Below are 27,422 nucleotides of genomic sequence, written 5' to 3' on the forward strand. Positions count from 1 at the left end.
AACAAAAGCTAGTACTTAAAAAAAAATACAACACCAAGAAAAAACAACCAACCACAAATGCCACCAGTACCTTTAACCAATTTGGAGTCGGTATTCTGGCTCCTCATCGGCACTGGAGGCTGATGTCTACATCCTCAAGCAGTGACTGGCTTAGCCTTTGTGATCCATATGATGACCAGGAACAGGGAAATTCAGTGCCAATAAGTAGAGAGAACTTTTCTCTGCCTAATTTGTTTTTATGGACTAAAATCTGTTGTGGAATCTGGTTCATGACTGCCATCCAAATATCCTGCAGCTTAGGAAAAATAATCAAAAGCATCAGAGGAAGCAGCTTGTTAGTTAGTACCAGAGCTTCTGAAAGCTCGTCAGATAGGTTCTTTGGAATATCTCAGGCTGATGCATGTGTTATCAGGTAAAATTACAGTAGTCCTCAGAGATGATGCAGTAGGAGGAGAGAGTAGAATTTCTGTCGTGCTTTTTGACAGCCTCTCCGACTTCCCATAGCCCTTGAAGGTGCTGCTTACTCCTGCAGCCAGACCTGCAGCTCAGAAACACCACAGCTGCCTTTGGGCCCCCTCACTACTGCCACGTGCTTTTAGGGCTGGGGCACTTTCATATTCCCTCTGTGAATCACCTCTTGTGAGTCTTTTCAACGTATGCTGACACTCCTCTTGCACTCCAGAGAGACCTCAGACCGGATCACATGCTTGGATGTGTGTGTTTCAAAAGGACAGTTACCTCTGCACTGAAATTGTCCTTTCTGGCTGAGATGTTTTCCCTTGTTACACTCTAGATGGGCAACGTGTGAAATAATTTTTCCCTCTTCCTCTGGCATCGTGGCGCCTTCTATGGGACTGTCGTCTGTAAATAAGACATTTGCCTTAATTTAATTTAATACCTAACCTTTGGAAGGGAATTTTTCTGGCCCCTTGCAAATGGATGTTAAAATATTTTTGGCCTTTCAGCCTAGCGCATGCATATTGTCACCATTGTAAGAGTATATGCACAAAAAAATGTTGGGTTTATTTTTAATGTATTTTCAGTAGCTTATAATTATGGATGAGTTCATGTCAAATGTTGTGGACTTGTTTATAACCAAAATATTTTCAGCAATTTAAGAAACCTCAGGAGGGTGATGTAGGATGCTTTTTAACACAGTAATGTGATGACTAAAGGAGATGATGAGTCCAGGAGTGCCACCAGCTAATGTCACAGTGAATGAGGTGCGAGCAAGGTGGGAGATATGTATGCATCCATAGGTGCAAAAGCACGCTGATCCATAGGCTGAGCAGCCACTGACATCAGAATAACTCAAGTTACTTCACAGCCCTGGCACTGCTGTAAAGAGCTCGCTGTTTTCATATCAATTTAAATCCTGAGGTTTAATCCTCTTCTGTGGGCTCTCGGTGCTTTCCCCCAGACTAGTTTTTCCTTTCTCTTTTTCTTGTACCTGATTTTTTATGGGTTTTTTTTCTCTTGTCCCCACTGTGGGCCATTGCCACTCAGCTTTCCTGATAGCAACATGGAGCCACATCTGCCCGTGGTCAGTCATGCCAGGCACTAATGAAGTTTAGCAAGCAGGACATCAAGGTCATCTTAACTCTCCCACTGTGCCTCCCTGAGAAGAACAGTGGCAGAAAATGTTGTTTAGGTGCCTTTCTGGTGCAGAGAGCAAAAGCTCTAAAAAGGCTGCTGACCAGCTTGAGGAGATTAATGAGTCCTTGGTGGAGAACTTGGATATAAACCTGTTTATAGGGCAAGTGAGGCAGAACTAGCCAGAAACGGGCTGGAGCAGAGGCACAGAAATATCCTGTTTGAATGAAAATCACAGATGGAAGATAACTGTTAAGCTTTTTGAGGTAAATTGAGATATTAACAGTACTTCATATGATAAAACTAGCCAGGGCACTGTGACCTGACTGTTCAAAAGGCAGGGGAACCACAAGACAGTGGTAGGATCACAGCTTGGGCAAGTGGGGCGTTAACAGAGCGGTGCTATGAACACCTTGAAAATTAGAAAAGATTAGACACACTAACCACTAAGGATTCAGGAACATTGTTTCTTCTTTCAAGGAGACTTAGAGGGCTTAAAATGGCAAGGGATAGGTAAAAGATAAAGTTGAATGAGGAAGAAATTGTGCACAGGCCAGTCCATCATATGTGTGGCTGTGCTGCGCTAGAAGCACCACATGGCATTTTTTGGAGGGTCTAACCAAGGCAAGGAAGTTGTTAATCGAGACATATGTGGATTTTATGGACTGTGCACAGCAAGGAGCAGAACATCACTTCTAAGAGTCTGTGCTACTTAATATGTAAGTTTATTCACAGAGCCAAAAATATTGTGAATATGTTTTAAGTTGATACTTTAAAAATAGGCTGCATGAAGTAAGGAAAAGGTAATGTCAACATATGCATACTCATTACAGAAACATGTATTTTCATACAGCATACATCAGAGGCTCGAGGACAATGCAGTAACTCAAACATACACATACCTTCAGCTGGGTTTTGATCCATGGTTTTACTTCTTTCCCCTCAGCTACTTAAAGCCCATTAAAAATCTTACTCATTAGAGTGTCACTTGACAACACATCAAGTGGTTGGCTTCTAACAATGGTATTTTAGTGAAAGCTGAAGTGTATATATTTAATTTAAATGAATACTGCAAAGTTGTTAAGATTATTTTATGAATACTTCTCGGCAAAGTGACACAGCTGGGAGGAGGAAATCTAACACATAAGTGTTAGTGTCTGAAAATTATACAGAATTATTTAGCCCATTAGCTTGTTAACCAGGTGCTCCTTGCACTTAGACTTATTTTCTAAACTCAGGCTATGCCTAATATTTACTTGCAGGTAATGAGGTAATGTTGTTAGATGTAGAGGATACCTAATTCTTTCTTGGACTTTTTCCATTTTCAGGCTTTAGCAGTCTAACAGCTTGTCAGAGAGGGACATCTGGAATGTGATTGTTACTGGAGATGGCTGAAAATGTCCGTTTATAGCATTTTTTGTGCAAAAGACAGGGGGATTTGTCTCATTTAAAATCTGTGAAAGGTATCTTATTTTCTTGGTTAAAAGCAAAAGTCTTTAGAAAATTCAGCCTCCCTTCCCTCCATCCGTTTTATGACCCTGATTTGGGGCAGAGACTAGTTTTTGGGCTGAGAAATTTTAGCTTGGGATTTATAGGGGAAAAGTATAAACCTTCCTAAAAAGAGAAAACACTCTACAACAAGAAATCAGTTAAAATGTCTGTCTGCCCTCATGTACTTTTTCCTTCCTCACCGTATCTGAGCATATAGGAAAGTTTTATATTTCTCAGTACTTGTAATCTGGCCTGAATTCATTTACCTTTATTTTGACATTTGTAAGATGCAACTTATTCTTATTTGTTCTTCTTTTCCAATCTGTAATTGTGCTTTTTTTAGTCAAGGCTGAAGGAAGTCTCAGTACAACATCATAGCTGTTCCTTTCATCAGTCCAGCCCTTCTTCTGGTACACTGTGCTTGCCTTTCCAAAAATACAGCTTGATTCTGCTCTCCTTATGTACATTGAATAGGCCTTGCCTTTGTATGCAGCCTGAGCCCTGTAAACACGGACACTGCAGGAGTTCCTTTAATAAATTAGCTGTTAGCACGTTCGAAACTTTTAAATGATGGGGTGTTTTTCTGCAGCGAGGGAAGAATTTTCATCAGATCCAAAGTTGTTCTCATCACGCTGTGAGTTACAGCTCGGGAAACTGCCACCAGTGTTATTAGCAGCAGCTCCTAGCTTGCCAAGGGAACCTAGAGATCAATGTTTAACCCTTATGCTGCCCTTATTTTCCTAATTGGTCAGCCAAATGAGTGCAAGAGAAATCCATACATAGGTACTGTGCAGAGAATCAAAGCATCTTCTCTAACAGTGGAGGTCTCCATCCTAGAAATGCATGCAGTCAAAAGGATTATATTAGTGCAGCTGCCGTTGCTGCCGAGGCAGAGCCAGAGGTCAGGAGATCAGCTCGAATACCCCATATCTGGGTTTATTTGCTTCCCTATACTGCAGGCTTTGCAAAGCAACTGTAAACAATGTGCCTGTTGCACTTGATATGTAGTTGTTGGAAATAGATTCCTGCAGGATTAGAGGTGCAATTGCAGTGCCTGACTCTTGAGACTCTTCTGAATAACAAGTCCTCATATTGATTTCCCTTTATGGTGAGAAGTGAGGCGATCAGGGGAGACGGATATAGATAAGCACATTTCTACTTAGACGAGAACTGGTTTGGGTCTGCTGAAAATCCCATTGCTGTGGAAGAGAAAATCCCCTGTTGCTTTCCAAGCTATTAATCTGTTTGTGATTACTTTATTACAAATTCCTCCACTCATAACACTCATACACATATTCTCATAACACTGCCGTTTATAGGGTTAACCATGCAATTATCTCCTGGTATTTGCAAGCTATTTTTGTACCCTCTTATTTATTTAAACAATTTCCCATCAAAGACTAAGTGATACATTTAGATAATGGCCACAGGTAATTGCTTTAACAAGAGAGTCACCAGTGAAATTGCTGTTTTAATACCAGCCTGGGATGCCCGCTCTCTGTTAGATTGTAAGAAAAGCAGTGTCATATGATGGTAAACCTCTCCAGTTTCAGAGGAAATCATGTGAATTCCAAGCAGACAGTAGTTTAGCAGCAGAAGTCAGGCAAAAACCACAGCTATTTCTTTGTAGAAAATCCGGCTGTGTGTTAGGTATTGCATGCCTAGGAGTGGTCGCCTCTCTGAATGGAAAACAGAAGGGGGAAACGCTGTGTGCCTGCATAACCTCTATTCATGGTAATGAGAAAATCCTTGGCCTATGTTCAGTCAGTGTTGGTATTTTTCTTGGAAGGCGCGTTGGGCATCTTGCATGGTATATAATGCACAATGTCTGCCCAGATGTGGTTTATGAAGTCTTCTGTGTATATCTGTTCTTAGAGATTCGGCGTTGTCTGTTGGGCTTGTATAGTAGGTGCCTTTAAAAACAGCCTTCCCCCCAAAACACCAGAAAGCAGACACCCAAACAGCCTCCCAGCGCATCAGCATTGGTAACGCAATACCGCCACCCCATTCCTTTGCTGTTGAACAGACAAAAGAAGTAGAAAGGACCCCACAGCTTGAAAGCTGATGCTACTTTGGTCTCTAACAAAAGTCTTTGCTTTGGAAAAGGAAATATATTTGTTAAACTACTTAAGGAGTTAATTTTCAGGCACTGGAGGCAGAGCTGACATTAACAAAAGGAAAAAAAAATGTTAAAACGTGTGGCAAGACGTTTTTGTTCTGTCAGGAAATTAAAACAATAGTTTGTGATGCTGATGCAGATTCAGTGCTGAAGAACGCCGCCCAGGGGGCAAATCCTCCACCCTGCAAATCAGGGATGATCTTCCAATGTAATGTGAGGTTCTGCCCTTCCCTGTTTGCAGGCTTATGTGGAGAGAATCTGGGGTTTCTGCTATCTTTCATTATTGATTTCCCAAAATTAGAAGTCTCTTTCTAATAGAGAGGAGGCTTAAAAGCAATCAATAGTGTTTATCTTACGAGACAGTAGTTCAAACTGCAGTGGAAGGTGGTGTAATTCACTCTTTCCCTTGTTACTGATTGTCTCATTTAGTGTAGTACTGCACAACAGCTCTAGGTTTTAATGTTGTAAATCCCTTAATTATGCACTCACCAAATGTGTTGAAATAATTTAAAAGTGTTAGTCGGGCATTTCTGACTATATCTGCCTCCTCCCGCACTCATATTCTGCTTGCAAATCACTACAACTTAACTATGTGATTTGTATTGGAAAGATTGTTTTTTTGGTTCATTTCACTTTATTATCTTTCAGCAGAGCTGTGACATCCACTTAGATATCTTTACTGCAATTGTTTCTTGATGAGATCAGATTGCCCACTGCAGCTATATCAGAATAACAGTAAGATAAAATTCAGGCCGCCTTGCTTCCTTTTGATGAGCTGCTGTAGCCTGGCTTCACAGGAAGAACTAAAAAAAAAAAAAAAGAGAGAGAGAGAAAGAAGAAGAATAACACATAAAAGAATGATAAAAATTTTTTTGCAATAAAAATTGCTCTGAATTAAGGCAGATTGTACCTTTTAAATAAACACAACATGAATAAAAGGGAAGTAGATGGTTCTGAATGTTATGGCAGGCTAAAAAAAAAACCATAAAGCCTCCTAAAAACAGTGATTTGTATACTTATTTCAATAGAGAGCATGTTTCAGTTCTTCTGATTGAAAATATTTTTTAATAGCTACTTCATGTTGCCAGAACATGTTTAGTAACAGGCTTTAAAACCTGTCCATGGCTATACTGTTTACTGAAAAGTGAGCGTTTTCTTGAGTTGTATTGATACTCACCAAAGGGTTCCTGTCTGCAGCATTTCCCTGCTCACCACCTCGAATCACACTCTCAAATCAAGCAACACGCACTCACAGGAGTTTGCAGCAGGCAATATTATTGAAGTCATTAACTTCTCAGGTAAACTTGATGGGTCAGGTTGAAACCTCATACAGAAAGTCCCACCAAAGGCTTCCAAGGACAAAGGAAGGATTATCTGAAGACTATTTTTGACTTTTCTTACCACTTTCTTCTTAGCGCAGGAGGGGTTAGGACAGTGCTAGCTTTTTGTGTGTGTGAGCCACAGCCAGCTGCTGCTACATCGCTCACTGTGCCTGGCAGCATTGCTACAGCAGGTCCCCCATATCATTGGTGTTATTCCCCAGTGCCACGTTACAGGCTCTAGTGGAAGAGCTCTGCAGGGAAACGAAGCCTAGAAATACAGATCCAAGTGGCAGTATGTCCTTGGGCATGCGGTAAGAAAAACTGCAGCAGAAAAGCAGCTCATTCCCAGAGCTGTTCTTTCTGCTCCTGCTTCAAATCCTCAGAGCCCGTTCTTGGATGTTTCAGGAGAAAACAACCCAGTCTACCAAAGAAAATGCCACCTCCCTTTTCAGCCCAGTAAAGAGAAAATATCCATGCGGAGACGCTTCTGTACTGTATGTGCAGTAATGGCAGGAGTGATGTGACCCATTGTTCTCTTCCACAGAGGCAGGTGCGTGCAAGGGCCATCACAGAAAGCCTGACCCAAGTCCCCTCATAATCACAGGTGCCTGACTGAGTTCAGTATGAACAGGTCAGAGCCAGAGCATCCTTGCAAATCGTATCGTGGAGTTTCAACTAGGTCGTATGCCTCTGCTTCAGTGATTTTCTCATGTTCCTGTAGTTCTGAAGAACTAGCGTAGCCTACATTGTTGCCCACTCTTGTGACACTTGGTGTTTTTCTCAAAGTCAGAGCTTTGAAGGCATACAAGGGAGATATTTTATTTTTTTTTAAGCTATTCTGTTTGTGTGCTTTTAGTATGTTTTAGTCTATGTAGTTGGAAGATACAGGTGAAAACATGACATGAGTGCCTAAAAGCTCAGAAGTGATAAGGAGGAAGAGATACTCGCAATTATTAGTTTGTGAAATGCTGATATTATCACAAAATTATTAGTTTGTGATTGTGATTTTTAAGCTGTTGTCATGATTTTGTATGGTTAAGGATGTAAATACAGTGTTTACAGCAACAGTATGTTTTCAGTTCCACAGACAGATTGAGGCATGTATGAACCAAAAGCTGTTTTAGTCCCACAGAAGCTCGGTCATCTATCACTCCCACAGAATCCTTATTGGTAGGCAGAGTTGCCTTCTAAGGAGGAAGATGCCATCTTCATTCTGTAGAATAATCGGGAAATAATGGAAGTCTTCCTTCCCTAAGAAAGCATTATCTTGCCATGGATCACGAGGCAGTTCAAACCACCATATAGCATCCCTTGAAACTGGCATTTGTAGGAATGTTACATTTGAAATGTTACAGGACTTCCATTATAGGTATTATAAATCCACATTTTAGAGGGTTGTAATTTAACTGTATACACTCATTGTGCTTTGAAACTTGGCATAAAATTCACAGCCCTGGAGCAGATATTTTTACAACAGAAAATATGTGAGAAAATTGATTTGGCTTTTCAGAGATTTAGATGTGTTTGAGTTATTGCTCAGCACATTAGACTTACAGAAGCAAAATTTGTTGGTCACTTACCAGATACAAGAATGTGGAGTTTTGGGTGGGTGTCCCATCATCCACACCAAGAAATAATTTGGTTTTGATAATCATGAACAATGCAAATACAGGGACATGCCGTGTGGATTTTAACACAGGGCTTTTGAACGTTAGAGTCAGAAGCTAAATTGGTTGGAGTCATCCCTGAGATCAGCCTTGCAGATACGCCCCATGAGTACTTGCAGGCGACGCCAGAGTAATGAATCTGAATGGAGCCCCTCATCTCTGTAGCCATTACGGTGAGGTCCTGGTTGTGTAGTGGTGAAAAGCACCGCAAATTACCCCAACTACGAGAGTGAGGACTCTGCATCCTCTTGGCACACAATGTTGCAGAGAACTGGGAATCGGTAGGAGTTATTGAAAAGAGATGCCTAGTAGACTCATGTCTGTTACGGAAGTTTGTGGTTTGAGTTGAAATGGTTTATTTGCAACATTTGCATGAGATGTGCTATATTGTTTCATTTAGTTCCCGCCCCACCTACAGCAGATTAAATGGCAGTGGAGAGTATTATGTAAATCTGTAGTTTATTATTGTTGAATAACGTATATATCTGGAATCCTGACTGTACCATACAGATTTTTAACACCAAGAATTACTGAACCTGGAGAGCAACTGCATCAAAGCAAGGTACCAGATGAGGGACTTTGTTGTTGTAAATAGCTGTAGTCCCCCAGCAGCTACACTGATTTACACCAGGGCCGGCCACTCCATTCACAGCAGCTGACTGTCCTCTGCCCTCCCCATGTATTTCCTTTTTTCTACCTAGCTAAAATGAGATAAAGATGTTGCTTTGTGAGCAGGAAAGACTGAGAGCTGACCAGGGAGCCAGGCAGAATAAGAGCAGGTGCTGAGCAATGTTTTCAGCAGTTAAGTCCCCTTCTCAACAGGCTCAGTGCACCCCTCGCTTTTAAGCGGGGGGACCCTCTGGAGCCCAGCTTGGTGCTTCACAGCTGCACCGAAATGAATGCTAGTCCTGCGAGGCTGCGCCTGGGAGCCACTATACGGTCCCGCTGTGTTTACCTGATGGATAAGATATGCAGTGTACCTGCCCCGGGAATGGTTTGTAAACCTACACTGTAAACACTGTAAAATATTTCATCTGTTCCAAGTCAGCTCAAATGTCCTTTCTTTCTTTTCTTTCTTATTAAAAATCTCTGAATTAGTTTCTCTGTTTCAAGAGGAGAAAATAGGTCCAGGCTTTATAGATTGGTGTTAACCACATCAGGTATTTCCCACTCCTGTATTTTTTTCTTCCATTAGTTCAGAAATAAAAAATTATGCTGAATGAATATACTTATCTGCTATCAAGGGTATATTAGGGTAGTTGTTAGCAGGAGGTGGGTGTGGTGTATTACAGACAAGGTTCTTTAAAACTCTTTAAATCTGAACATCTAGGCAGATTTGTAGAAGATAAATTCTTGGGTAGGTTAATCCCACACAGACTAATTTATATTATGGATAGACATGTGTTTAAACAAATACAAGGCATGCATAAAATATCTCCTGATTCGAGAGTTATAACAACAATGGAGCATATCACCATCAGGTCAGCCAGGAAGCCAAAACCTCTGGAAACATGGGGCCAGCCTGACTGCAGGTGGTACTCAGGCCAGCTGTAAGTCATCACTGTTCTTGTTAACTAATCACAACAGGAGAACGGTGAAGTTTTGTTGGTTTCTGGTTATTTTAGATTTAGATTTCCCCCATGAACATGATCACAGAGAAGCAATTTTACGCAAAGATAGGATAGCCAAGTGTATTTTTTTTCCAGGGTGATGCAACAGATGTGCTTGTAGGTATATAACGTGACCTTGTGAAAGCTCTCTGTGCACTCACTTGGGAAGGAAAACTCATGGTCATGGCATTTCTTTCGTCACAAAGGGTAAGATGGGGGGAAAAATCCAGACAGAGGGTGATCAGAAGGGAAGAAATCACAGCATGGGGATCAAAAATGGTGATACTGTCTAGTTCTCACATAATTCTTTTCACCAGGAGATCACAGAATAATTTGAGAGCTACAGCTCTCACAAAGGTGACAGGGAATCCCAATCCTGTGTTATATCCGTTAAGCCTGTTGCATCTTGTATAGATCAAAGAGGAGTTACATCACAGCTAGCACTAGTGGGGAGCTATTCTCAAATGTTTTGGGCAAATGAGTTTACAACAAAATGTTTGTTGTCTCGCTGTACAGCATTAATGACAAAGCTGTGAATGCACCTTATACCTGGTATATATTGTGAAGAACTTAGTAATTAATATGTTGCAGAAAATTTCCAGCTGAAACCCTAACAGGACCATTTATAGATGCTTTACTGAACAGAAGTGCCAAATCTTAAGTTTTGGCTGTGGACCAAAAATACTTTCCACAAGAGGTGGTTATTATGTATGATTCATACAGTGAGTCCACACAAGTAAAAATAATACCGCTTAGCTCTCAGTGTTCAAAGTGCTTTTACATTTTCAAAGTGCTGTGCACACATTAGTTAATTAATGGCATAAAGTAAGTTACATTTTTGTGCATTTAGCATTGTCATTTTGACAATAAATGGTTTTGGAAACTTTATACGCATCGGTGCATTTGAGCACCTCATATAAATTGTGCTAATGTTCTCAATTGTATTTAAGCAACATCTTAGTAATTTAGATCCTTTTTATCTCATGATGAGCAGATAGATAGAGTGAAGGTTATCTGTAGGTAGCAATGTACCATACATAAGGAATTTTCTTGTCCTTTCTAATAAAACGTAAATCTGCACTTACTCGCCTCTGTGGCTTGTGTGCTGTGATCTGTGGCAGAAATAAACACACTGGTAGAAGTCAGAAACCACTAAAAGCCATCATTAGCATTCCAGCTGCAGAAGATGGATTTTGTGGAATCGATGTACCCAAGGTTAGACATGAGGACTTGGTAAAGAGCTGGAACATCTGCTGGCTATTTTCAGAGAACTGTCAGCTTATTACCATCTATTAAAATTAATTTAAAAGTGATCCCTTAGAGATGAATCTCTTTTTTCCCTTCCCAATCCTTGTGAAAAATGTTGGCATACAGTTGACATTTATATCCCAGTGGATTATTATTTTTTTTCTAAACAACCTATATTAAAGTTGCAATATCCTCTGTGGAAGACATTTGTCAATTTTATCAAGTTGGCTTAATGACCTTTCACATTTTGGCTGAATTGCAGACCTAGCTCACATGCCAAATCTATAATCACCTCTGCTCTCAGGCATAGATCTTCCTTACTGGTCCCAGACTCTCACAGGTGCAAATACCCTAAAAGCAGGCTCTGAAGTGCATCCATTCCCCAAGCTGACACAGCCGCCAGCTCAAGTTCTTGAGTTCTAGGGGAATAAGTATTTTACATTAAATTTTCTTGTCTCACTGTTCATTGTTCCTCCTGATCTCCCTTCTGAGTAGCAAGAAACACACAGAGGTTGCATTTAGATCATACCGACTCCTGACTTGGTTTCTTTCAGGATGCTGGGAATCAACCACTGTGAAATCTTGTGAAAATAACTCATCACTTTACAGTCATTCTTATTTAGCAAAAACATACATTACTTTGTCGTACCTACCTAAGTGTCTCAGGCATGAATAGGGTGTAATTGTGACTGTAAGAAATGATTTTTTACAAAAAGAAAAAAGAATTTTTGTGTAGGAAGGTGATGAATAGACTTTTCTGATCTCCTTTTTGGAAGAGACAGTGGAGCATCCTGGGAATGGAAGTATTTTTTTGTAGCTTTACTGGAAATTTAATCACTTCCTTTTCTGCCTGGTTCTTTTTCTGGTGGCAAAAAGATTATCTCTAGCGTTAGAATGAGAGAGACACAGTATTTGAGAAAATCAGCCTTTGTCCTTTAAAAATGGTCCTTAATAGCTTGCATTAATGAGTTTAATTTGATCTCTAAATGACAGATAACTTAATCGTAAAACATTTTCTTCAAGGATAGAGATAAGGTAATATTTACATAAATGAGAATCAGTCCAGGTTTTAGTAAGAGCAGTGGTTTCAGAGCTGTTTCAAGTTACGTGATGTGGCCTGTATTCATGGGAAAGCAATTTCTTTTCCTTTTATTTTTTTTTAAGGTCTCTTTCTTATCTACACAAACTTTTTGAGTAAGAATTTTGCAAACTCTGTGTATACTGTTCGTTCATAACCCAGGTAGCAGGTATGTTACCCCTTCACTTCCACTACAGGAGTTTTAATCCCCTCAGTGGGGAGTAATTATTGACTTTCCACACCAGTCTTGTCTCTGCCTATATTGTCCCTCAAATAAAGATTATAGAATATATGGTGGTCCTGGAGAGGAGAACTTGCAATACGCTGCAGACAACTGCAGTGGTAGTGCTGCTAGTATAGGTGAAGTGAGCACTGTTCATCCATAAAAGTGCAGATTTTATGACACTTGTTGAATTTCTGGAAATCTAGCTGTGATCAGACAAACCCTGTGCTGCTGTTGTCTTCCCACCAGAGTGGGAAATGCTTAGCTGCACTGATCCAAAACCCCTTTAAAGTCAACGGCTTTTGAATAAAGAGTAACTAACATGGATGTTAATGTAGAATGAAGGTGAGAATGATTAAAGAAGGGAAATACCCCATGCGAGCTTCCTTCAGGGACTGCTCTCAATTGCATTAGGTTTGAGGGATTTCTACAGCAAATCATTTATTTTGCACAGCTTTCAATGGTGAAACCTTCCAGGTCCTAGGTGTATGTATAATTTTGTATGTGAGGGTCTTCTGGTCTCTTTTGATGGAAATACTTAAATAAGTTGAATTTTAAACCAACTTCGTAAGATCAAGCCAGAATTTTTTACTTTGGCAATAAATTAGAAAATAACATGAAAAACCCAGGTGACAGCAGTCAACAGTTGTAAAGTATCCCAACGCCCCAAGTGAGGTAAAACCATTGCTCTACCTCAGTGAGAAAATTATTGTTGAGTTTATCATGACTGCAAATTTACCCTGCCTGTAACAGCACACTTAAAAAGTTATTTAAGCCATCATCTGCTGCTTCTGGGAGCTGTTTCTCCTGCTTTTTTTTCTGCAGCACAAACATTTATTGTGCATCCTCAGGAGCCTGCTCAGGGCCTCTCAGCAGCACAGCCAGAAACGTTTGATTCTGGCCCAGCCATGAGACGCCAGTGCACTCCTATTCCTGCGGCAGGAGAGCACTCCCACCCCTGATGCAGGGAAGAACACGGGAGGCAGAGCTGTTGGGGACTGACAGACACGTTCCCACTGCTCAGGGACCTGGTGACTTCTCATAATGCCTGGAAGTCACTGCTAGTCCCTACCTCCGCAGCACAGCAGTAGGGAGCTTTGCTTTCCAGGACATGAATCTCCCATTGATCCTTCTGCTGCTTCCTAGCCTATGGCCACTCTGCCTTCTCCTGGTGCTGGCTCTGGCATCCATACCTAATTTACTCATACCTACCTGTCTGAAGGGTAGGAGGCACCATCACTTGGTCTGTCCGTGTGGTTTTAAAACCTAGGGCTGTTCTATATTCAGAATCTTGCAGCAGCCACAAAGTTGATAGCAAGGAGGAGACTACGTTTCTGTTTTCAAGCGTATTGTTTTTTCTTGAGTGGTGGACTCTGAGCAAGTAGTGCTGATTCTCCTGCTGGCCCTGGGAAGGGGTGGAAACTGTATTCTTAGATATTATGTGGTACTACAACAGAACTGGTAAGAACATCAAGAATTTTCCAAAGTGACACCTCAGCCTCAGGGGATCCAGCAAAGAGCTTTTGGTGTTAGTAGAACATGGAATGTCTTCTAAGAATTAGTCTGCTACAGGTTAGGTTGGACAACCAAACAGGCTTAGGATGCTCATAATCATTGGGATCTTCGGGGTGTTTCTGTCCAAACTGTTACTAAAAAGATACTGAAAAAAATATGTTGTAAGGTAAAATGTGGTGCAAAAACTTGGCCTATGGGATTACAACATGCTGCTTGATTGTATGCTGCAATACCATCTCATTCAGCGGACATCCACAGTGAGGGTGTAATGATAACTTTAAGCTGATGATTTATCTCCTCAAAAAATGCATGGTTGTTGTAAAACTGCCTATCAGATATTTTCAGAGTACTATCCTTCACAAGCCCTTATTTAACGCAGTTATATTTGCATGCATACCCTCTCTTCACATTTGCCATTTGTCACTGAGATAGCAAATTACATTCATCAGAATCCATTCATTCCCTCGGTTTCGCTGAATACAGGATTATCTTGGCTGTGTCAGCTGCCCTATGACTGGTAACTGTGAAAAATGGAGGTCGTCTTCAGATATTCCAAACATGTATCTTCAAAGGACAGTAGGTATTAAGCTGGAAAAGATTAATGGGCTTTATGTCATCGTGTTTGTGTGGCATAGAAGTGAATTGTGCAGATTGATGGATATCTTGGTAAAAACAAATGCATTTTTAAACTACTCTCTTGCCCCTTTCCTGACAAGTTTTAGTGACCATCAAAAGAAATATACTGAGACATTGCCTTAAATCCTAGGCTGATTTTACAGGTTTTTTCACCTTTAGGAAACTGAAAAACTTTTAGTTATTGAGCAAAAAAACCCCACATGTGGACTAATAACTACTGGTTATTTTATAGTCTGTCTGTGTTTATATTGTCACTGCAGGACTATCATGTCTTATTTGTCATGTAATCATGCAATGTACGAGCAACTGGGACGCATACAATTTTGTTGCTGGCCATTTGTAAATTCTTCCAAAAATGTTATTATAATTTCCTATTTTAGATCCAGATTACTGCTTTAGGACAGCCACTGTGCTTGTTTGGGAGGTGCTTTGTTCATACAAAAAAAAAAAAGTAACAGCTCAGCACAAAGATTCACCAGGTTCAAAAGGGAAAGCTCTACCTGTCCTTGAATAAAATGCTGTATTAAAGAGGTATTGAAGGCACAGAGTGAATCTCCTCACAGAGAGTATGTAACCTTTAAAAAACAACCAATGTATTCGGGAAAAGGAGTTATCATTACTGATTCTCGCAATACATGACTACATTGAAAGGATATGCCAGAGGAAAACTGGAGATGTGCAGTGAAGCTTGTGAACTCTACTTGTGACCATTGATGGGAATTTTTTTTGTCTGTAGCATCTTTGCCTGAAGAAAGAACAGGAGGAAAAATCCCAGGGTCCTGGTCTAGTTCTGCTACTGTTGTTCTCTGTGACCTTGGGCACATCAAATCTCCACCTGAAGGCAGAGATCTATCAGAACTATCACAAAACTGTAATGCTTACTTGTGTTTGAGATCTGTGGGTAAAAGTGCTTCTCCACTGGAAAGTATTATGGTTTTTAATGTGTTTCAGTATTGTGAAGATAGGCTTGTGCCATAGTGATAACTACAGTGGTGTGTCTGGTACCTGTGTGATACAGGGAGTAATTTGCCTTCATCTGTTGAATATGAGCAGAGCTGTCGGGATGGGCACAATAGACAGGGAGAGACATTCTGACTGTATTTTAAATTTATCTTGAGTTTCGTAGGTAAGTGTGTTGCTACTGTAATTTGTTTTAGAGGCAGGGTTTGCTACAAAGCCTTATGTACCGTTCTTTTGGGGTGTTGTTTGTATTAATATTCCAAACTTGTAATAACTTTATGAGGGTTTTTTGTTGTTTTGTTGGGTTTTTTTTGAATTGCCTTTGGACTTTTAATTATCTGTCACTCCAAGCAAAGTATGCTTTCTGTCATGAAGTAGGATATTAAAGCGCTAATAATAACTTTGTTTCTGTTTTTAACTTCAGTAAAACAACCATAGAAAACATTCCACTCTACTTCTGATAAGCGTAAATAATTTTATAATTCATGTGTTTTGTATTATTTTTACTTTCAATGACTGCCAAAGTAATAGGATGGTTTAAGTAAGAGTTGCTTCTTCACAGCTAGTCCTCAACGGGTATTTGCTCTTGATGTGATATCATAATGCTCCATTAATGCCATTACTGGCAGGAGGTTTACAGTAATGTGGATTTTTATTTAGGTTTTTGCTTTGGGTTCAAAGAATCTCAAAACTCAAACCCATGAAAATCAAAGAGCTTTGTCCTGAGAGAGTACATCTTTCTCTCTCCACCAGCACTGACTGAAGGATGATCTGAAGATTGCCTCTTTGCCTGAAGCCGGGCTTATTTGGGTGGCTACGAGTTCAAGTAAACGTTGGGGGTGTTTTGGCTCAGGTCTGCAGTGGATTTGAAGCTAGGCCAGGTGTAAAGATCTTAAGGCTACGTGAATTGCTTTGCGAACATCATCACACAGTTCATTGATTGTCAAATTCACCGTATCGCCAGTCTGACACCTCTGCCCCACTTAAATCTTGTTATGAAGATGGAAGCGGCACCGAAGCTTTGTATTTGCCATAAATACTTGACTGAAGTTCTTTTGGAGAGTAATTCTGCAATTATAGACCATGATGTCATGCTGAAAGGAGCAGACAGTCAGCTAGGCTCTATGCTTTAATGGGTTCTGTGAAATTAGTAATAATACCAGGAGGGTGAATTTTAATTTATGGTGCTACAAAATGAGTAGGTTTTATAGGGCCTGAAGCATTCCCCTTTGGAAGGCGTGTGTGAAAACTTCTGGCCTCGACCGCTGCTCCTTTCCAAGTGGGATGCAGTTCTCTCTGCTCTTTTTTTCTGGTTGGGCAGATTGCTAGCTGGACAGCTGGCCAGATGTGCTTGGTGTTGAGGAAAGGCAGTGCCTCTGGCAAAGTGGATCACAGCTGCTGCCAGGGATATGGCAGATGCCTGTGTTATTTTACAAAGCTGGTATTTCCATCTGTTAGTTGGTTGCAATAGGATTATCAGAGGATCAGGTTGGGCAAAGGGTAGGCTGAAGGGGAGACTGTCAGCATCAAGAGCGTCACTTAGAGTACTTTAAGGGGGCAGAAACAGATGTCGGTGTCTTTGAAGTGTACCTCTGCATGCAGTCAGTTCAATGTGTCAGCTTGGTCCTGGGCAGGGAGGAACTCTGTCAGAAAACCAGAAAAGAAAGAGATGGGAAAAGGGGTTCCCTGAAGATAAGTCAGAGAGATGTAGACTTCAGAACAGCAAACTGAGCCCTTGCCACAGAAATAGAAGAAATTTTACACAGTGTGCAGGGACCAGCTAGGACACTTGTAACTTGATGCTGTGGTGCATTAAAGATCTCTTCCTCCTTATTCTGTGCCTCCCACAACTCAGATTTTAATTCCACGAGAGCCTGCCTTGGAAACCTGACTTAGGTGGCTTTGTTCCCACTGGTCCCTACAAGGGAAGTCTTGTCAGGGAATAAAAGCCAACAGGCATGCCCGAGCAGCTGTGGTCCGAGCACAGGGAAAATGTGGGATTGCAGCACTATTGAAGGTTTGGGGCTTCTTCCTTACAGACATTGTAGTCAACGGGTCTTAATGGGTACAGGCAGCTCTGAACAGTGACTGTTAAGGGTATGTTTGAGAAAGTGTCTGAGGATTTTGTGTAATGAAATTTGAATATCAGAACTTTAATTCTTAAGAAGGCAAATGTTATTTCTGGTCCTATGGAGTACAGGTGCCGATCCGACCACGCTGAAGTCAATAAGAGCCTCTGTTTGGCTTCACTGGGTTTTGAATTCAGTCCAAAGAATGATAAACTAAAAATGTTACAGCAAGCTTCTGGAGTTCACCATCACCTTACAATAGGTCTGGTGGGATCAGCCAAGGGCATTTCATAAAAGGGATTTGCTACGCGCACAAAAAGCAGAACGCTGCTTCATTCTTTTTGTGGTTTGCTACCATTAATTTGATTTGGGATTGTGAAACATTTCTTACAAGTCAACATTGTTTTTCTATTGTGTATTTTCTAGCACGATTTAAATTATGATGAAACTTATTGTCACATATAATAAAAAGCAGTCACTGCCTGCTGGGTAAATGTCTTGGTACGGGGATATGCATAAAATACATTGGAGTGCTGAAATGCAGTTGGGTTTATTTTCGTTGCGAGCTGTTGTTTTGTTAGGATGCAAGGTGGCAATGACACGGAAGCTCTGATTAGATAGTCTAGAATGTCTTTTGATCATTTTTCTGCTTCAAAACTGTGCCTGATATATACAGCTTGGCACCTGGGTATATATACAGCTATATGTATGACAACATTTGGCATATCCCGGGGATTGTGCCTGGCAATACCTCTTTGTAGTGATGTGTAAGTGCATGACTAAGTATAAGTGTTCCCTAAACAGATAGGGGAATTAAGTCAGAGGAATCAGGAAAACCTGCCAGAGGCCACAGTAGAAGAGAAGAGATAAAACCAGAGATATTTTGGATCCTAAACTACGTATAGGTACAGCTGTAGAGTATAAACTCCTATGTCAGTGGCTGCACACACCGATGTGCATGTAAGCAGGGGAGTGTCCTCCCGCATGCTGCGGTAGAGGGAAGGGTCCTTTAGGGAACTTGGTGTGTACTTTTGCTTTGCTAGCAAAGGCAGGGCTTCTTTTCTTCTCTAAGAATCCATTAAAAAAAAAGAGTAGAAAGTTGCCAGAAAGCATCAGCAGACTCTTGGTTTATTGTAGCATTGGATGTGGCGAGGCTTGCAGTCATCTCTTCAAGCAGTGTGTGCCCATCTTGCTCTGCTTGCCTTCTGTGGGCAGAGCTGTCTCTAGTTGGTGGTGTCTGCATGGCGGTGGAGCTCAGCTGCCGCAGAGGGGTGCAGCTTCCAGCTCTGCCGTGTGGTTGGTGAGACCCTTGGCAGCTTTTCATCGTTCCCATGCTGCGGTGATGGTGCAGTCCCTGAGCACCTGCCTGCTTCATTAGTGGTCTATGAGTGAGCTAACCCAGGGTGCATTAACCCACTGATAAACTTAAAACTCACTAGATGCAAAATGCTCTCACATTCACTGCGGAAAAAGCAAATAAACAAATCAAACGTCATCGAACATAAAACAGGAGGGAATTTTTTTGCTAGCTTCTTTGTATTAAGATCAGTGCTGCTGCCATTAAGACCAACAGGGCTTTTATACCCAGCGGAGGGGTTTTCAGTTCATGAGATCTGGCCGTATCCTTGGAAAATCCTGGCATTAATGACTGACTCTGGGTCCGTTCCACTGAAAAACAGCTTGAGCCCTGTGAGCCATGAAGAGCCCTAGAAGTTTACTGATCCTTATCAGGTGCAGCTAACAAAACCAAAGGGAAGGTGTCCTCAAAATTAAAGGGAGCCTGGCAAGGAGAGCAGGACCCAAGAGATAAATGTAATAAATACATATTTTTTAAAAAAATATATACTCACAGCCTTGAGCTGTGAAGCTGCTTAATAAGTGAACAGCTCACACAATTTAACTCCCTTCTTCCTGTGTTGCAGTGCTCTTAATTTTGGGGTTCTTTGATCCACCTATTCATAGCTGTGAAGCGAGCAGAATTTAATCGGGTTCTGACAGGGGTTGGTTGATTTTAATACCAGCCTCCAAAAAAGATCTGTCAATCAGGGATGGGCTTTAACTTGCAGCTCCTTTAAACTTCTTCTGCAGTTGAGTGGTGCTTGGTCAGCTGTGGAGGAGCTGTGCACCTACAAAAGGTGCTGGGGGCTGCCTGGGCGTGCTCTGGGCAGTCCCTGGGGGTCAGTCCCTGCCCTCTGTAAAGGGGCAGCATAAAAAGACTAATCGAGTTGGCATTTCCTAGCCACATGAGACGAGAGATTTCCTCTTTGAATAAGGAGCAGCTTTCATAAGTGTGCATCCCAAAAGGCCTGCTGAGCTTTTGTGAGCCAGCAGGCAAGGCAGGTCTGTAGTCACTTGGATTAAACCTTTCCTTATTGTAGCTGGAATGGGAACAGTGAGGACAAGGGTTACTTTCTGTACCTAATTTCAAGTTATTTTAGCTGGGGATGTTAGATAAAATAGTCAGTGACTGGCAGGATGATAGAATATGGTTTAATTTCAGATTTACTATCTGCCAACACATGCCATTCAATCAGATAAACACAGGATTTCAGCTGTCATCACAATATCTTATGCATACTTAAAAATAGAGCACTTTTTCTCACACGAAGAAGAAATTGAACAGGTTTATATATAGGATGTATACAGTCAGGAGGCTAGAAATTTTGAAATAGTCTGCCGTTACTAGAGAGATTCCCTATCTTTAAATTACGGAATTATATTAGAAGTAGGAGAAATTCTCAGGATTGCGGAAGTTTTATCATTTTCAACTGTACAGAATAAATAAAAGTAAAGGGAACACCTCAAGAAGTTGAACTATGTAAAGTGAAGAGAAAGTCTGTAGTATTTACAGCAGAGAATATGAGACTATATAGAGACTAAGACAACTCAGAGCTTCTCTGCGTAGGAATATCATTCCTCCTTTGGTTTATAAATTTCCATCCTTGCTCTTTTGTCTGTCCTGATTCACGTGTTGGGCTTATCACTGTAATACTTGAATATCTGCTCTGCTCAGGAGGCAGAGATAGAAGATGACAATCTAGCCTCACCTATCTTAAACCCATTTTCACACTAAGTATAATTTAAACATTCACTGTCTAAAGCTTCCTTCCTGAAAACACACAACTTTACTTAGGTGGGAATTCTCATGTAGGTAAAACGTGGCACCTCTTGCCACCAGTGCTTTATGTTACAAATTTGTGAGTACACGGATGAGTATGGCTTTTTGTCTTGAGCATTTCACCAGTAATTGGGTTATTGTATTCTTTGTGAAGAGTAGCTGATGACACAGTCCAGCATATTTTTAAGGTTTAGCCTGGTTTGTTTACGAGGGATGCACAGAACAGCTTGTTTCTGTGAACGTCATATGAGCAGACAGCAACAGGCAGTTCTCTTGCTTATATAAATCTGCCAATATGCTTCCATGGGAGGCAGCGTCCACCCAAGTTCTGCCCTGCTGGTTTCTCTCCTGCTTACAAGCCTCTTTCTTCCTTAACGCCCACATAACCTCTACCTTCAGTCTAGTATTTCCTACCTATTTTGCTTTTTCAGGTTTTGTAGTCAGCTTTGATTCAGAGATGTCCTTGTTAGCAACTCCTAGCATTTTCCAGCGTAACCGATTATTGCCTGCTCCCATTCCTTTCTGTATTCTACCAGGCTGCTTCAAAATGAGCTCTAAAATGATGTCCTGAGCTGAGCTGCTCAGCATAATGGTATCTTTGAAGCCTAGACTTGTACTTTGCTTCGAAGAGCAGCTGTAGCAAAAGGACAGCATTTTCTACTGAAAATAAGGGAAAGAAGGCATTTTTTTTTGAGAGCATTCCTTCCGCCAGTTTCCCTGCGGGGGGGGCTGGTGCTTTTTCTAGCATGTGCAAAGGCACTCTTGAGGAGCTCTGCTACGACAGATCGGCTGATTGCCCATGGAGACACGAGGACAGTATAATGCCAGCCAAGATGCTGAATTTCCTGTTGCTTGGTCTTCAACCCTTTCTGGTTAAGCTCTCATGCACTACAGAGACAAATTTGATTACTGGGTTGCAGATCCCTCAGCTCAGCCATGGGAGGGTCTTTTTGACTTCCACAGCTCCCTCCTGGAGCCGGGGTTTGGCTGCAGGGGCAATTTGTGCTGGGCTATTCAAGCAGATAAAACAAAGAAATAGCAAGGCTAGAGTGAAGTCCAGTATGGGTGTTTTTCAGTCTTAAAGGCTTTGGAATTCTGTTTGTTTCTTATTTTGTTTGGCTTTTTTTTTTTGGCCTCGTTTAGAAAAGCTTTTCACATTCAATGATCTCCCAAACAATTTATTTGAAATCGTTGGTGGGTGGCGCATACATTATGGGCTGTGGTTTCATTGATATGCTCAGCCTTGCTAAGTAGATGGCATATTAAATGTTTTATTTACCCCATGTGCTACCTGTCATCTAATCAGCTTTTGTTTTTGCTGCATTCTGCTGGCATTATAGCAAGAATAAGTGGTTTCATGTAAATTAAAACCACATGAAACCTTTTAAAGCCATTTTAAAATACTAAATGGTTTTGCAAATAGGTTTGTCGGACAAGGAGTGGAAAAAGAGCTCTTTGCTTACCCATTTACTCTTTTATATGCTTATTAGAAGCTCCCCATGTGACTCTTTCATCAAACATTGCATCCCAGTACTCATCTAGAATGCCAAAAGTCATTTATACTGTGCTCAAGAGTGGTTTGCATAAACAGGAGGCAGTTAACAAAGAATACAGTTGTGAGCTGTGATTGCAAATGTTATTTTTAAAATTACAACACAGATGCACAATAAAGTCAAAACATGCATCCTGGTGATGTTTTCTTGCTTGCCTGGAGCATAAAAGTGTGTTGGCTTAGAAGTTTCTTTGGTTTTATTAACTATTATTTCCAATGTTTATGATTGGGATCATTTCACTGTGGATAATTTTGTTTCTTACAGGTGGATCGTATCATCTTCTGCGTCTTTTTGGAGGTTGACTACAAAATATTCAAGAAGAAAATGGGCGAGTTTTTCCCTCTAGGTAGGTATAGTAATCAAGTGCCATCTGATTTTTAAAAATGATGCAGCAAAAAGACAACAGTTGGTGTCCTTTCTTCTTTCCCTGCTGAAGCTAAACATTAAAATGTGAACTTTCTTTAAAGATCAGCTGCACATACAGGCTCTGATCCTGGAAAAATGCATACATTTAAAATGTGTGAACTGGCAAAACTATTTGTGATACTGCTTTTGGAAAATCAAGGCCTGCTTTTGTATGCTCGGTACAGTAGTTTCTTCATTCTCTGCTGTATCTGTATCTCCTCCTGAAACCCGGTGCATGGCGTTGGCTCTCTTGACTCAGAAGAAAATGATTTGTACTAATGTATATAGCTTCTAGTGTATATTGCTTTTCCATGCACTTTGTACATGCTTTGCTCTTTCAATAATGATGCTGGTAGGGTTTCTCTGGGTCTGAAAAGATACCTCAGGGGTTAGAGCCCAACTGTGTCTGAACAAGAACTTTAAACCTGAGCTGTCCCTCTGCAAGAATGAATGGGAGAAAGATGGCTCTCGCCGGAGCACTTGGGAAATGTTAGCCATTCATCTCACATTTCACACAGGAGGTTACTTTCTAGAATTTAAGAAAACCTGGTGGATAGTAAATTTGTTAATCCCCCTCCCCCATATGCCTGTAATTTATTTTTATCATACATCATTAGAAATCTGTGTTCAGTATTTTTATCAACCCTAACCTTCTCCCGTTTTATTTTGTTTTCTATGGCATCAGTCCTACTATATGTGACAAGATCCAGATTTTACTATTTTGTTTTATCACCCACTTCAGAAGTGGCAGTCACTTAAATACTCCCCACGCTGTCTGTCTGGTGGAAAGGGCCTTTGAGTAATAGGAAGCAGAGCTTTGGTGTGTTGTGAATATCTGCTAATTCTACAGGACCGTGTTGTCACAGTAGCCAAAGTGTTTTTTTCCTTTTGCTTTGGCTGGTAGTATGGAAAGTGTGATGTTTCTGTCTCATCTCACTAGAACAAAGCCTTTTGTAGACGGCTTTGTAATCTCCAGTTTGCAGTGATTGGCAGCTGAAACTTAAAGACCTATTGAATTATTCAGGTAGCATAGAGTGGTGTCTAACTGCTTAATAATATTTTTGTCTGGAGCACATAGAACATGCACTGCAAAGACTGCATGTCTAAACCATTCATTATGTGATTTTTTTAAATTTTTTTTGGCAGTGTACCCCAACACTGAGAATAAAGTGGCAGTACCCTGCCTACTGTCGCTGGCTTTGTCCCTGCCCTTCAGATTAAGGGGGACTACACTACAGTGTCAATTTGTCAACAGATTAGAGTAGTAAGACTCACCTTCATCGTTAAGGTCTTTGAAATTTTTCTATTGAATTTGAAATTGAAATTTGGAATGGAAGTAATTGGATTTCAGCCTGGTATTGTTATAAATGCAAACCCCACTTGGGTTTGAAAGCCTGAGAGGCAAGAAGATGCTTCACAGCTGAAGCACGGCAAGCCCGAAGGGGAAAAGAGAGGAAGGTGGGATATTTGTTTCCTTGAGGGTGGGGGGTGGGGTGTTCAAAACGGGAGTTTGTTTAACAAAACTCTGTCTACAGAGAGCCTGTATGGTTGGGTGTCATGTTATATAAAGACTTATCATTGCATTACACCACGTTATGTTGTACCACAGTTTTAAAAGTGTGTTTATTCTGATGTGTGGAAAGTTTTTACAGGTTTTTTGTTTTCTCAGACTAAAACTGGGAATTTCATACGTGACCACAGAGAGGTGGCTGTGGTGGGGACCCTCTAAGGCACAGCAAATCCAGTGTTTTGCTGGTATGTGACTATGCAAAAGGTTCATCCTGTACTTATGCAGACAGCTGTCCAGAGAAAATGTTTTAGTTCTCAGCAGCCACAATTTGGTATAGATTACTAAGAGATCTTAGGACCCATTTTCATAGGCTCCCCACTGCAGTTTCTCATAAATAATGATTCTGAATACCAGTTTTGATACGCCTTAATAATGCTAGTTTTCAGAAAGACCTGAGCACCTACTAGCTGGTGAGCTGGAGCTTTAAAAGGAACAAGTTTAACATCTAAAATTTTATCCCTGACTCAGTGAAGGTTTGCCCGTGGTTAGGTCAGTAGCGAGTGATTTGGGAGATCTGATTTTAATGTCTTCTATCACCACGGACATTTGGTATGTCCTTATAAGAGTCAGATCGTCAACTTGCGAGGAAACAGGGAAAACCAGGAAAGATACATGCTACCCAAATGACTCTCCATTAGTGTCCCTGGAGAAATGATCAGTATTGGGTCTCTCTGCTGGAGGAGTGCCCTAACAATTAATATACAGTCTCAGGCTTTCTTTGCCATCTTGAATTGACACTTTTCTGCAGGGTACCAGCGCTTCAACAGGTGTCAGTTGAAGTCAGCCCCATCCTAAATTGCCTATAGCCTTTTGGTGAGAACATCAGCTGATGGTCTGGGTGGTGATCACCAGATGACCATCATGTCTGCTGGTTTTACCTTTTTTCTGGTCTCCTGTGAATTGCCATCTGCATTTACTGCAGTAGACTTTGACAAGTTATCAGCAGGCTCTCCAACTGCAGAGATATTCCATCTCTCTGCAGCACTGGTTTCTTGCACAGAGGACCTAGTCAATGTGTCTCTGTGTCAAGGAATTAGCAACTGTCTCTACCTTTGGCAATAAATGCCCAACATTTAGACTGTGGAAGGAATTGCCAAAACTGGTGAGTTTGTTTTGGTTTTAAGAGAATCTATTAATGTGCCGAAATGAAAGTCTTCAAGGATAGACTTACCCTAAATTTATATTGATAGGACACTATCCGAACACTCACAGGAGAAATAACACTGAGATACTGCTTTAAGCTTTGCGAAAGAACATCAAGACATTTTTAAAGTCTGTCTCACATTCAGAAACATTATGAAATATATCTACTTTAATAGATGTGGGCAAAAACGCTTAGAAAGAAGAATATATTCATGGAGTTATATACATAAATAGTTATTACTTTAAACCTGGTGCATTAATAAATCCAAAAAGACATCCGAGTGCTTGAGCTAGTCAAGTGATAATGAAATGAAGCTAGAGTTACACCTCAGTGCATTAGAGTAAGTGGAATATAGATACAGGGAAATTGTTCCATTACTTGAACATATCATTAGGCCTATTTTGCAAGTGGAATGCCAAAGAAATTAGTCGAGTAATAGTACTGATATTAAGACAACTGCCAAGAGCCTTGTCATTTGCAAACTTTAAACATATAGGGGGAAGAGGCGGACTTCTAAGTAATTTCGTATCTTAGGAGTGTAGCAGAGCTGTTCAGTAAGAGACCTGTTGTCACAGTATTGCTGATTTAATCTCGGTAATTGGTCGCCTGTGCAGAACCCAAGCCCAAGCCAGCATGCTCTGAGGGGGAGCGTCACTTCATTTTTAACTCAGACTTAGGATTTCATGCTAGTGGCTGTCCAGAAAAGCACTGGTTTAGAAAGTAAAGGGCCCTGGTCCACACAGAATTTTCTGTTGAACTGCTGGAGTTTTGATGAGAAGGTTTTGTATTTCCTGGTAGAAAAAGAGGGTGGAAGACTATTTCAGTAGACCAACCAACCTTCTGTGCTTAAGATGGATCATTGTTTTAACATAGTAACAAACTGATGTGGTTTTTTTTTCTTTTTACCAATTGAGTCCTATCTCCTAGTGGAATGAGGTAGCCCAGTGATTTGCCCTTCAGCTGCGTTGGGAAATTCTCACTGCTTAATCTGAGAGAATGTCTTGCTACATATCTTGCAGGCAAATAAAATATCCTTGCCTGCAGTTCTGTCTCAGATGTGTAGTTCTTCCATCGCTGGATTCATTGCTACTAGTATTATGAGGGAGTTTTCCGGTAAAGGAACTGATACTTGTACCATTTTTTCTCTTGGAATGCATTGTTTCTTCTAACAGAATTCTAATGGAGTCTAGATATTAAGCATCACTTTTATTGCTAAATATATATATTTATAAGACTGACCAGGAAATGGTAATAAAACAGTCCACATCGAAAAGCCAGTTTTACCAACATTTACCTTGCAGTGATAAGTACTTCTAGGATGCTATTCATAGGACCAAAATTAAGCGTATTTGTAAATAGTTGCTAGCTGGAGGCAAAAATACCTTTCTTTTTTTTTCTTCTCCTGTATACTGTGTATACCTAGCCACTTAATATATCAGATAGATAATCTTGTAAGGACCTTTAGCAAATGCTTATTTTTCATGGTGGCTTGTATATTATGAAAGGTTTATCTAAAATTGTAATGCTTAAAGTATTTCTAAATCTGCCACTTGTCAGTGGATTGGAGAGGGGAATATATTTTTCTGAAAATGTTCTTTAGACAAAAATAATGCTATAAAGGGTACGTACTGTGAAGCTGCACCGTTCAAGGTTATATTACATTCTTACTACTTTAAGTAGAGTAACAAAATTACTTCACTAAAGCATTGCTAAAATTGTTAGAGAGAGGACAGGTTTGCACTTCTATTAGACCAGTTGATAGATGGAAGATGCAAGCTTTTAGACTCTGTGTCCTTTCAGAGCTAATGAAAGGATGCTGAGCCCAAGAGCTTATTCATTTTTTCTGAGCCATATCAGTTGGCGTTAGGAAAAAGAGAGAGAAATTGCTTCGTCTTGAAAAAAACTTTCTCTTCCTTCTATTCCAGGTTATGACATCTAATGCATTTTCTGCTTTTTTACTGGTTGACGAAAACACTGTGTCCCTGTCCCCGCCACCCAAAGCATATGGATAAGAGCTACTGTCCTATGTTAATCCTTCTGTTACTTCAGGAGGACGCATAGCATCCTAGTTGTGCATAAATGTGCAAATATATTACAATTG

General features: G+C 40.7%; 1 protein-coding gene across 3 annotated transcripts in view; it reads left to right on the top strand.

Moving 5' to 3' along the window:
* Positions 1-27,422, top strand: part of MACROD2 (mono-ADP ribosylhydrolase 2) — an 892,420-nt gene that overhangs the window by 779,630 nt on the left and 85,368 nt on the right. For all 3 annotated transcript variants that reach the window (XM_055816691.1, XM_055816689.1, XM_055816690.1), the window contains exon 9: positions 22,467-22,548. In XM_055816691.1, coding sequence (XP_055672666.1) covers positions 22,467-22,548 — 82 coding nt within the window. The remainder of the gene's footprint in view (positions 1-22,466; positions 22,549-27,422) is intronic.

Source organism: Falco peregrinus, chromosome 11 (assembly GCF_023634155.1).
Source record: "Falco peregrinus isolate bFalPer1 chromosome 11, bFalPer1.pri, whole genome shotgun sequence".
NCBI classification, from domain to species: Eukaryota; Metazoa; Chordata; class Aves; order Falconiformes; family Falconidae; genus Falco; species Falco peregrinus.